General features: G+C 24.0%; 3 protein-coding genes across 3 annotated transcripts; all 3 read left to right on the top strand.

The window, feature by feature from the left end:
- Positions 1–702: 702 nt before the first annotated feature.
- Positions 703–5,277, top strand: DICPUDRAFT_93566 (uncharacterized protein). The gene is made up of 4 exons (XM_003283884.1): positions 703–772; positions 2,508–2,632; positions 2,709–2,804; positions 2,866–5,277. The coding sequence occupies exons 2-4, from the start codon at positions 2,613–2,615 to the stop codon at positions 5,102–5,104; spliced, it is 2,355 nt and encodes a 784-aa protein (XP_003283932.1). The 5' UTR covers positions 703–772; positions 2,508–2,612; the 3' UTR covers positions 5,105–5,277.
- Positions 5,278–6,105: 828 nt separating this feature from the next.
- Positions 6,106–7,872, top strand: DICPUDRAFT_91210 (uncharacterized protein). The gene is made up of 2 exons (XM_003283883.1): positions 6,106–6,491; positions 6,574–7,872. The coding sequence occupies exons 1-2, from the start codon at positions 6,428–6,430 to the stop codon at positions 7,713–7,715; spliced, it is 1,206 nt and encodes a 401-aa protein (XP_003283931.1). The 5' UTR covers positions 6,106–6,427; the 3' UTR covers positions 7,716–7,872.
- Positions 7,873–10,576: 2,704 nt separating this feature from the next.
- On the top strand, positions 10,577–13,103 carry DICPUDRAFT_26632 (uncharacterized protein; the record flags this gene model as incomplete). The annotated part of the gene is made up of 2 exons (XM_003283882.1): positions 10,577–10,871; positions 10,933–13,103. Coding segments are annotated over 2 exons (2,466 nt in total), but the record flags the coding sequence as incomplete, so codon positions are not given.
- Positions 13,104–13,172: the final 69 nt, after the last annotated feature.

The raw sequence follows: 13,172 nt of genomic DNA, 5'->3' as shown, positions 1-13,172 counted from the left end.
AAACACACACTACTCCACTCAACCACACCACCCCTCTTTCTTATCACCAAGCTCATAAAAAAAAAAAATTTTAAAAAATTTTTAAAAAAGTATTATTAAAATGATATATAAAAGTGTACATATAAATTTTATTAGAGTTTAAAAAAAAATGTTGTGTATATGTGGAAAAAGTGGGTGAACTTCATAAATAAATAAAAAAAAAAAAGTGGGGGTGTGTGAAAAATCTGTGTTTATAATAAAAAAAAAAAAAAAATGTTAGTTGATGTGGATATTAAAATTTTAAAATTAAAAAAAAAAAAGATAATGGCAACAATATTTTCAATTATATATCCAAAATAATAATTAAAACTATCAATCATCATAATAATAATAATTTTACTACAATAATTATTATTTAACTTTTTTATTAAGCCAACATATAAACTTTGATCGCTCACAATAAAATTTATCATCAACACTAATAAATACAATTTTAAAATTTTTTTTTCATATATTTTTTGATGTGTGATTTTATTGTAAAAAATAATTATTCAATGGTCTCTTTCTCTTAAAAAAAAAAAAGTAAATGTGGAATGGTGTGCGCCAAAAAAACAAATGTTTTTTAAATTTTATTGAATGAAAAAAAAAAATAGATTTTTTTTCTATTTTTTTTTTTTTTATTTTGTTATAAAATTTTATTTTTTCATTAAATTACATTAGTTTCTAATTTATTTATTTATTTATTTATTTATTTATTTATTTGTAAATATATTTAAACCCACATACTAAAAAAGTAAGACCTTTTAAAGAAATAATAAAAATTTTAAATAATAGTTAAAATGATAATGATAATGATAATGATAATAATAGGGTATTAAAATACACTATTGTGTAAATTTATAAATTTGTTCACTATTGTTTTATTGTTGTATTGTTGTTGTTAATAAAACTATTTATTTAAAATAATAAAAACAATATTGTGTGGTAGTGATAAATCATGTCAGCCAAATTTCTATTATAATCAGAAATAATCAGAAATAATCAGAAATAATCAAAACAAACATCATAAAAATCTTATAAATAAGATTAATGTTATAAAAAACACTTTTTTTTTTTTTTATTTCTCACCTTTAAAAACACACCACCAACCCATGCTACACATAATATGGTTTTTTTATTTTCTAAAAACTACTATTACACAATGTGTTAATATTAATATTTTGTTATTGTCACGTTCATTCGATTTAAATCTTTTTTTTTTTTTTTGGTTCTTTTTTTTTGTTTGTCTTTTAAAAAACAAATATTTTTTAAAAAACATCTATTTTTAAAAATAATATAAAATCTATAGATTCTTTATGTATTTGGAAATAATTGTATTGTAAAAAAAAATACTCATTAGTTGGGAGGTTAACTATTATAATAATAGTAGTATTTAAAATTATTATAATAATTTTAAACTATAATAAAGCAAAAAACAAATAATAAAACTATATATATTATTAATAATCATGTTTTTAGAATTGATATCAAATTTTAAATTTTCTCTTGTTTTTATAATCATTATCAATACTAAATAAATGCACAGGAAAAAAATAAAATAAAACAATAAAAATATAATCACTAAATCATTATATATATGATTTTTATTGACCCTAAAAATAAAATAATTGATAATAATAATAATAATATTAATAATTATAATAATAATAACGATAAGCTTAAAAAAGATCAATAAAATGATTATAATGAAAATTAAAAGAATTTTTAAATCTTGGGTTATGAAATATTAAAGATTTCTAACCTACTTGTGATGACACTAATAAATTCAACACGTTCAAAAAAAAAAAAAAAAATCATCATGGACAATGTAATATCCCCTAAAAATAACCACACTATCCACTGCCCATTTCTAAAAATAATATTCTACCAACACCACAAATATATATAAAAAAGGTGGTTTAAATAAAATCCTATAAGTAACCAACAAATAAAATAGTAAATAATAATAATAATAAAATAGAAATAATAATAATATGTTTTTATTATATGTATATTTCTTTTTTTTTTTTTTTTTTTTTTTTTTTATTGGCAAAACTATGATATTTTTTTATAAATCATTTTATAATAATTTTTATAATAATAAAAAAAAAAGAAAAAATCAAATAAACAATTCTATGGTCATAATTAAAATATTTTTTCTCTTTGATACTATAAATGATTGATAGCATCGGGTGTAGTATTATAAATAAATAAATATTTTATATAATTTTTATTCATATTGTTATTATATTGTATACATATTTATTATTATACATATAAAAAATGTAACCAATAAGTGTTTGATTTTTTTTAAAATTTTTTTAAATTATTTATTTTTATTTTCAATCATAATTGGCTATTTATCTTTTTTTTGTTTTTTTTTAAAATTAATTTTTTTAAATATTAAATAATATCACATCTTTTTTAAATAATAATTTTTCCATCATATAAAGATTTTTATTAACCAAATTTTTTTTATTTTTTTTTAGATTTTATTTTAATACATAAAATTTTTTTTTTTGTAAAACTATAATTATTATAATAAATTAAACATAATCAGTAGCAATAGAAATCAGGCAGATAATAATACTACAATGGATAGACAATCAGTTGTGTAAGTCTACTAATATATATTTGGCGAAAAAAAAAAAAAAAAAATAATTTTAATTTTAATTTTAATTTAAATTTAGTAAATCTACAGCCATTCCATTCCCATTAAATTTTGATAATCAAAAATATGAGGATATGTATAAAGCTTATAATAAGATTATGATTTTAGCAAGAGAGTAGGTATAACACAACGAAATAAAAAAAAAAAATTACTAACTTTATTATTTTATTAATTAGCTTAAATGCATTTATCGAGATTCCAGAATTTGTATTTATTGGAAAAGAAAATAAAAGTACATTAATTGAATCATTTATTGGATTTTCTTTAGGTCAAGTTTGTAATATTTTAAGACCACTACATATTTCATTAAATAATAACCCAAGATATGACAAACCAACAGTTACATTCAAAAGAGATCGTTCATTAGATGGATTTGAAGTCGACAAATTAGTTGAAATTACAAATGTTGCAGAAGAAATTTCAAAGAGAAATTCAAAAACAAATACTCCAATTGAAATTACAATTGAATATAAATATTACTTGAATATGTTATTAATCGAACCACCAAATGTTGCAATTCAACCACAATCATCAGCAACAGTCACTTCCAGTACACCAACACCAATTTCATTATCATCATCATCATCAAGTGCAAACTTGTTAGCAAGTAAAATTGCAAAACTCTCATTAGGTCAAGAAATGGGAGAAATGATTTTAACCTATACCAAGCCAACCAATAGAACCTTAATTTTTGTTGACAATGCTACCAAATCCGAATCCGAAATGTTAGAATTAGCAAAGAAATTAGATTATAAATTAGACCGTTCAATTTTTGTTTTTAACAAATTCAACAATCTCCTTACAACCGATCCATTTTCAAATGGTAGAGAAGCTAATCGTTTCCTTGGTTCATCCAATTTCTCAGCACCAACATTCTTCACCACACTTCCAGTTCCAGAACAAAGTTCAAAATGTAAAAACAAAGAAGAGCTTCAAGAGTTCTGCGAAAAACTTCAACAAAAAGATCTTGATATTTTAGAACAACTTCAATTCGATAAGAAATTCGAAAGAAATGTTGGTCTTACAGCCTTCAAACACTTTATCAATGAATTAAGCTGGAGAAAATATTTAGATAATGTCCCAGAGGTCCTCAAAAGACTCAACTCATTCCGTACTACCTCCGAGGATCAATTAAGTCAAATCAGACAACAATTAGATAAAACCAACGCTATTACTCTTCGTCAAATTGCAAACTCCTATGTCTCCATTGAATTTATTCAGTGCATTGAAAAGTTAGTAACTCGTACTTTGGAGGGTAATCCATCACTCAATGGTCAAACTTTAGAAGAAGAGAAATCACAAGATGAAACTGGTGATTGGTACGATCATAACGGTAGACAAATCATTTTAAATGATGAGAAATCAGCAAGTGTACCATTTTCAGATAACAAACTCTATGGTGGCCAACAATTTGAAAGACTTTTATCCGAGTTCAAATGTATTACCGAGGTTATTGAATTGGATGAGCTTTCCGGTAGCGAAATTGCATGTGCTATCGGTTCTAATCGTCCATCAAATGTATCGGTTTTAGCATGGGCAGCTAGCGATCTTGCTCAAAAGAAAATTAAAGAGGCACTTTTACCATTAGTAGACCAACTCTTTAAGAGATCAACTTATATTCTCCGTCGTTTAGTCGATATTGTAGATCGTATGATTGAAAATAAAAAGAAGTCATCATTCCGTCGTCATGGTAATAGTGCAAGTCTTTTCCAAGATAATTCATCACCAAGTTCCTCAAATTTATCAGGCTATGGTATTCAGTCAATGAATGGTGCCAGTGATTACAGTGCTCCAGTACGTCCATCCCACGAAAGTACCATTGTAAATGTTGAGGATCATCCATATTTCATCTATTACGTTAAAGAAATGTACTTTAAATATGTAGACCAAATTGCTGCCGACTGTAAGAACAAATGTATGGATGAATTTTATACCACTCGTCTTATTTATTGGGATCTCCAATCAAATAAGGACTTGAAAAAATTCACAGAATCACCATCAACTTCATTAAATAATAGCGGTTTCAGTACTAAATCAAGTGCCACTACCACCAATACCACAGGTTCAGTTGCAAGTACAAGCAGTCACGCATTGAGCTCAAAAGAAACTCATACCATCGTCACTGAATTGGCATCAAAACTTTTCCAAGATATTCGTAACAGAATCTCAAAGAATATAATGTTGAAATGTTACAACTACTTTTTAATTCCAATGCAAATGGATCTCAAATTAAATATCCAAGATAATATTACAAAACTTACTGATACAATGCTTGAAGAAATATTTGAGGTTCAAACAACTAAAGAACGTTTACGTGAAGATGAACGTCATTTATCATTAATCTGTAATCAATTTGTTCAACAAGAAGAAAATTATAAAAAATACTCTCATCAATTTTCACATCCAGCATTTTAAAATAATTTATTAATTTTATAATAAATAAAATAAAAAAAAATAAAAAAACAATTATTTATAATAAAAAAAAATCAACACTAAAATAATAAGGGATAAATTATGTGTTATCTAATATCGACTCGCATAACAATGGTAATCATAGTTGTGATTAGTAGTTAAATAAAATTAATTTTAAAAAAAATATCACAGTTATTAAATTTTATAAAGAATTTTGGGATTGTGTGGTTGTGGATATTTTGAATAATTTTAAGAATATGTAAATTTTTTTAAAAAAAAAAACAGTATTTTTATTAATTATTAAATATCCAATAGAAATTATAGTATAATTAAGATATTATATACGTTAAAAATAATGATATAGTAATTCTTTTTATTTTTAATAATTTTTTTATTTTATTTTATTTTATTTTTTTGTATATAGTTATTTTTAATTTGATGTTTTTACAAATTATTAATAACCACCATAAATTTTCATTTTATTTCATTGGTTTATATATAAATAGTGTATATATTATTAAAGTAATAATAATCTCAACCCCTTTTTTTAATTATTTTTTTCATTTTTTTTTTTTATACAATTTATTGAAAAAAATAAATAAAAAAAATTTATTAAACAATGAATATGAAATTTTTATTGAAATGTGAATCAAAATGGGTGAGTGTGAGTGTGTTTGTATGAATGAAAAAAAAGTGTGTGTTATTATTTTTCATTTTATTTTGAAAAATGATAGAAAGTAAAAATATAATGAGTGTGTGTATGTGTGGGTTCGTATGAATAGTTGAAAATAGTTAATTATAGTGTGGGTGTGAATGAGTGTTTGTTATTATAGTAGAGTGGGAAAATGTATATATTTATATTCAAATGTGTGGGTGAGTTTATTATTTGTATTCTACAATTTTTTTGATAAAAATTATTTTATTATACAAATATTTTCTGTTATAATTTTTTAAATTAATATTATGCATATTAATTAAATAAAATTATTTATTTATTATTATTATTTTTATTTTTTTTATTTTTCAATTTTTTTTTTAATTTTAATTTTCTTTATTCAATCTTTTTAATAATAGATACAATTTCAATAATAGAGTTTATACACTTTAAATAATATTGTTGTTCTATTTATACCAATACAAAACATTAGTATTTATTTTAAAATCTTGTAGTATTACTTTTTGTTTAAATAAAATATACCAGTACCAAAATTAAACATTAATGTTCAATAGAAGTGTGACAATAATAAAATATTTAAACTTTTAATAAAATAATAATAATTGTAATAGATAATAGTAATAGTAATAGTAAAAATTAAAAAATAAAAAATGAGAATAGTAAAATCATTAATTCTTTTTATTTATTCTCTTTATATAATTGCATCTGTTAGTGGTAAGTTTTTATTTAATTTTTTTTATAAAAAATAATTTTTTGTTATTAAGATTATTAATAATTTTATTTTGTTGGTAAATAGCTTATGAAAGTAACAATAACAATGGTGGATGGGGTTCACTATGGGAAAAAGAGAATGATGGATGGGGAAAGGGTGGTGGTGGTCAAGTAGGATGGGAAGGTAACCATCATGGAAATCCTCATGGAAATCCACACCATGGTGATTGGAATCCACACCATAAAAAACCCGAGCATGAACATAAACCAATTATTAAAGACCCATGTTATAATCAATACTGTCCAAGAGGATGGCAATGCAAAGCTGAAAATGGAAAGGCTTCTTGTGTTGAAGTTGTGGAGAGCTGTGAAAATGTTCATTGCCCAAGACGTCATCATTGCGAAATCATTGGAAAGAGAGCCAAATGTGTTAGTGACCCACATAAACCAGAAGACTGTGATGCTTGTAGAGATTTAATCTGCCCAGATAATTACAGATGTTTACCAAAACCAGAAGGTGGTTGGTTCAAACATCACATCAAACACCATTGGCAATTACACCCATCCCATTGTGGAAACAATCCAAATAGAGTTAAAGCAATTTGCGTTAAATCACCAATTGGTGATTGTTCTAAAGTAAGATGTCCAAGAGGTTATAAATGCAAGTTATATGAAAATGGTCCATCATGTGAAAGAATTAAGAGACCACACTGTCTCACCTGTAAAGAAATGCATTGTGAACAAAATGGATTAGTTTGTGTCTTAACCCCAGTATCCAAACATAGATTATTCTTAGACCCAGAATGTTGTCCAATCGTTCCAACTTGTATTTCACCAAATACTATTGCTGCTTCCACTATTGCTACTACTGCTTCAGCTCACGGTACCACAATTGCATCTTTAGTTACTACCGGCCCAAACAGTATTGGAGGTGGAACAGGAGGTATTGACTTTTCGTCATCAGAAGTATCATCATCATCAGAAGTAATTACTACAACCGGTTTTAGCAGCTCAGACGATTCATCAAATGGCATAACTACTGACTTTTTAGATACTGGTGATATTACAGATTTCATAACAGATATTGGAACTGGTTTCTCATCATCTGATGAAGGATTAACAACTGAAGTTGCTGATACTGGTGATATTACAGACTTCATAACAGATTTTGTAACTGGTTTCTTATCATCTGATGAAGGATTAACAACTGAAGTTGCTGATACTTAAATTAGGTCGATTTCTTTTAAATTGAAGAATAAAATTTAAAACTGGTTTTAAAAATAAAAAAAAAATAATTATAAAAAAAAAAAAAAAAACTAAAATATAAATAAAAATTTTTATTAAAAATAAATAGAAAAATAATATTTTATTCTCTTTTATTCCTAAATATTGTTTGTTAAAATTTAATTACCACAAACAAAGAGTTTTACAAAAAAAAAATTGTTTTAATTAATATTTATAATTTATTCCTTTTTTTATTTTTATTTATAATTTTTTATCCCCATTTTTTTATTATTCATTTTACTCAATTAAAAAAATAAAAACCAGAGAATGTGATAATATAAATATTTTAAATTTAACCAATTGTTTACTAAATTTCAATCATTTAATTACCTTTATTATATTACCCTTTTTTTTCACTTGTGTTATCCTAGTCTAACAAAACAGATTGTGTTACATAATTAATAATCAAATTTAAAATTTTTTTTTCAAGAATCCAGTTTCTAGAAACATTTTTTACAATAATTATTTTTTCCTTTTATTTTTTTATTGCTACGTCATAAATAAAAAAGAAAAAAACACGTTAATATTTAGATTTTTATATTTAAAAACCCATTAATAAAAACTCTAAATACAATTTTAAAATTGTATATCACATCATTTAATACCAAAACCATTTTAAAATAATCACCTTCTATTTTTAAAAAAACAATTTATTAATTTCAGCAAAATCACCAAGTTTTTTTCAAAAATAACAAAATAAAAAAAAATCTTTTTTCCAAAAATCCCAATTATTTCTATAAATCCCAATAATAAAAAAAAAAAAATATCCCAATCAAAAAAAATCTTTTATTTTTTTTAAATACCATTTTTTGAATTCATGTCAATTTTGTAAATGTTAAAAAAAGATTTTTTTTTTTTTTTTATTTACAAAAAAAACCATACAATGAAATTAAAATATTTATTTATTTTATTATTAACTATTATTTCATTTTTAGAGGTTATTAAAACCCAAATAGTTGTTCGAGAAATTACACTCAATAAAGAACAAAATATACAATATAATATTATTTTAGGTTGTGATTTTAATTTTTTATTATTTATAAGTGGTAAGGAAATTTCAAATTTTAGAGTCACCCCACCAAATTTTAATAATATTATAGGTTATAATCAAAATAATGAAACAAGTCAAATTGTAGCAGTTAATATTAAATCTAATATCTCAAATGGTTCTTCTATTCTCACTATCACAGATGATATATCTGGTGAGTTTACAACTTATACTTTAAATCATCAATGTATAGGTAAGTTAAACATTTAAAGAAACAATTTTCTATTTATATTAATATATTTATTTATAAATAGATGTTAATGCTCCAGATGTACTTTATAGAGAGTTAACACCGAGTTTCTTTTTAGATGCTTCTGGAAGAGAGTTAATGGTGTATGATTTTTATAATGCAAAATACCCTCTTTTAACAAAAGCAAATTCAGACTTATTCATTATACCAATTAATAGAAAATATCTGTTTCTTTATATAATTGATATCCCAAAAGAAATATACCAAACAAATATTACATTTCCAAAAACTTCCATCAGTATTCTATCAAATAATAAAGATACCAAAAGTAAGTTATATTAAAAAAAAAAAAAAAAAATTTAATATTAATATTTATATGACATAGCCTATGATATAGTTAGTGATATTGTTACATATCCAAATATGGTTATTTCTGGCTCCAATCTAAACACAGTTAATGTATATAGTAAAAGATATTTACCAGTTTTCACATTTTATACTAATAACACTAATAAATATAAACCAACATATATCTTACAAACAAATAACATAGCTTCTTTGGATTTTTTTTACAAACCAATATCTAAAAAAAATGGTAAAACAAAATATATTGGTTTTTTTGATAATAAAATTGGTCAAAAAAAAATTTCAGCCCAAAAATATAATCAATACTACGATTTTATTAATTTAAATATAAATTATAACTGTAAGTATTTTCTATAAAATATTTAAAGTTATTTATATATCTATTAATTATTTAAAATAGATAAAACATATATCCCCTTTTTAGAAAAATGTGATTTAAATGATTTTAATAGTTATTTTGAAATTAGTTGCAATTCAAACAGTACTTATAATTTAACTTCAAATTATATTTATTACAATCAGGAAATTTATCTTGATTCTCCATACGGTTTTAGAAATGGGAATAATAAACAGTTTATTTATGCTCCTACCTTTTTTAAATCTATCTTTGGTAAAAAAAATTTTTATTTTAAAATATATTATTTTTATCTAATAAAAAATATTATTTTTAGGAGTATATACAGGAGATTCTATTATAGAATTATTCAAGGGTGAAGATCAATCAAATAATTTCTATTTTTTAAAAAAAATAACCCCATTAAACTCTTATTCATCTGTAGATCATTTGGTTATAGAAAATATTGAGTTTATACATTTACATAGCTTTTTTTTTATTATAAGAATAACAGCAACAAATAATTACCCAATTACTAAATGGGGTTTTTATGGACATATTTTCGAATATTTTTATACAGAAACATTATCTACTGGTAATTTATATAATGGAACATTTGATATTCCTCACAATATATTTTTTAACACCATGAATATTAGAGTAAATGAAGAAAGTATTCCTCAAATAAATACCGGATTACTTTACAATTACAATCAATTTAAAATGTTTCAAAAACCAAAGTTTAATAATTATGGTACGTAAAATAATATCAAAAAAATAATTTTTAAGTATTATTAACTTTTTTTTTTTTAAAAATAGAATTTGATTATTTCAAAGTATCATATGCTAAAATTCTTAATAAAAGAATAGATGTTACAAATAAAACAAGTGGCAATATATTGTATTTCAACTATACAAATATAGATATAGAGACACCGATTTCATTAGTTTTATATGACACGGTTAGTTTTAATGATTTTGTTTTAAAAGATTTATGGCCAGCATTTTGGAACTCAACTATCAAAATGTTTCAAGTAGAATTTTTTGTAAAAGCAAACTACCATAGTGGTAAAATTCCATATTTTCTATTTTTTGATTGGGAAACTAAGCTGCCAAGCTCGATTTTACCCGAGGAAGCCCAGTTTTCAATTGTTTCCAAAAGTATTTATTTTTTATTTAAAAAAAATATAATAATTTTTATATTAATTATTTGTTTTTTTAGACGAAGATTCCTATGGTCCAATTATTACATCCTTAAAACAATTCCCAATACTTTCAAGAATAGATATAACTCAGGATACAACTGTGGGTTGGACGTTTGATATCATTGATGACTATAATGGTTTCAAAAGTGGGTTTATAACTGTAAGAGGCTCTATTGATGGCTCTTTGTATAATTTTACTATTTCTCCATCAGATGCTATATATGGTGATATATTTAATGGAAGCTACAATATAAACATTACCATTTTGTCAAGATGTATTTCTCAAGATTACATTATAACCGATGCCAAACTTTATGACGAGCAAGGATACAATTCTACATTCTCCCATGCAAGTTTTACAACCAGTTTTATTGACTCGCTTTCAAATCCATTCATTTACTATTATGGTACAGAGGAAACTCTTTTCAAGATATCAACATTTTGCTCATCGAGTGAAGATACCTCACCTCCGGAGCTTTATTCATTCGAAATAATAAATGGTCCAAGCCAAACAAACCCTTTGGATGTAGGTAGCAACTCAAGAGATTTACATCTATCAATTAAAGCAAAAGATAATGAATCTGGTTTAAAGAAAGGTCAAACTCCATCAATTTATTTTTCAGACTCTAATGGCAGAGTTCACAAATGCAATTACATTACTTCAATTAATGAAATATCTGAATTTTCAAGTGAATTTATTTTTAAATGTACATTACCTATTGGATTTGGATATCCATATGGTTTATTTTTACAAGTTTACTCTCTCATAAATAATGGAGGTTACTTCTCTGGCTTCAATACAAATGACCTATCAAACTTAAATGTTTTATTCCAAATACCATCATCTTTAATAACAATGTCAACAAACTATCCCAGTATATCTGATTCAGGTATAATAACAGTAGATGGAGGTAACTTATGGATATATGGTAGAGGGTTTTCCAATATTAACCAGATTACAATTGTATTTGATAATTCAACAACTCTTTTTACCCCACTTACTATTAACAAAAACTATAACGGCGCCTTATATTTATCGAACATACCTTCTGATTTATCACCATTTTATTTAAAATTTGAATTCCAAACCAATAAAGTTCAAATTGATCCATTCAAAATTATTCCCTATCCAAAGATAGAAATTGTTGATATTCCTGATGAATCCGAAGAACTACCAGTAAATCCAGAGCAACAATGCCAAGGTGCCCCAAGGTGTAACGGTCCTACAAATGGCTATTGTTCAACAACAGGTTGTATTTGTTATTCCCCTTGGATTGGTAATGACTGCTCATCTAAAACAATTATTATTCCACAACCAACCATAAATAATACCTCACCAACAACTGTTGTTGATATACCATCAAACAATTCCAAAAATGATATTATTTATAAATCAATTATTTCAATAGTCTCAATAAGAGAAATAGGTATAGATGGCACTCAAATTTTTGAAAAGAAATTAGAGAAATGGGTGTATAAAAACTTAACAGATAACATATATCAATATCATACCAACATCACTGGGAAATTAAATACCACCACAAACATCGAGGTAACTTTAGAATGGTTCGAGAATGAAAGTAACATTACATTTGCCAATCAAGTTATAAAGATGAACCCTTCAACTATTAAATATAAGATCAAAATCGAAAACCACCCTTTCGAATCAAAACTAAATTCCTTAGAATTAGTAATGTCAGCATCGATAGAATCTAAGAAAACCGACAACATTTGCTCATCAAATCAATTTGGCAATACAACAGAAGGTGATAATGCAAACTACATAAAGATTCAAGTTGAAAATCATTCATTATATGGTAAATTTATAAAAAGAGGTGTATTCGATGATAGTAATATCAAAAGTATATCAAACCAAATTATATTTAACGAAGGATCTAAAAATAATGAATATTCATCCAATTCATTAATTGCTATTAAAATTAGTTATTTCGAATCCAATGTAATTATCGATCCAGATTTTTCAGTTTTAATTGAACCATCACCAGCTTCCAAAAATTCCCAAAATTCAATTTGTTCAAGTTCATCTAAACTCAGTACTGCCAAAATTGCAGGAATAGTTGTTGGTTGTACCGTATTTGTAGCTGTAATTATTGCAACTATTGTTTATCTAATAAAAAGAAAAAAAATATTATATTTTGAAGCTAAATTAAAGGAATTAAATAAATAAACTATATCTTTAGAAATTTAAAACAATTTTTTATTTTACAGTATTTATAATTTATTAAATTTTTATGTC

The sequence above is a fragment of the Dictyostelium purpureum genome (assembly GCF_000190715.1).
Source record: "Dictyostelium purpureum unplaced genomic scaffold DICPUscaffold_15, whole genome shotgun sequence".
In the NCBI taxonomy this organism is placed as follows: Eukaryota; Evosea; class Eumycetozoa; order Dictyosteliales; family Dictyosteliaceae; genus Dictyostelium; species Dictyostelium purpureum.
The sequence above is the reverse complement of the archived record's forward strand: the minus strand, read 5'-3'. Positions and strand labels throughout refer to the sequence as shown.

Coding starts and splice junctions, on each gene's coding strand:
- DICPUDRAFT_93566 (XM_003283884.1), top strand. CDS start 2,613: ATGGATAGACAATCAGTTGT. Junction 2,633..2,708: donor ATGGATAGACAATCAGTTGT/GTAAGTCTACTA, acceptor ATTTAAATTTAG/TAAATCTACAGCCATTCCAT. Junction 2,805..2,865: donor ATTATGATTTTAGCAAGAGA/GTAGGTATAACA, acceptor TTTATTAATTAG/CTTAAATGCATTTATCGAGA.
- DICPUDRAFT_91210 (XM_003283883.1), top strand. CDS start 6,428: ATGAGAATAGTAAAATCATTAATTCTTTTTATTTATTCTCTTTATATA. Junction 6,492..6,573: donor TATAATTGCATCTGTTAGTG/GTAAGTTTTTAT, acceptor GTTGGTAAATAG/CTTATGAAAGTAACAATAAC.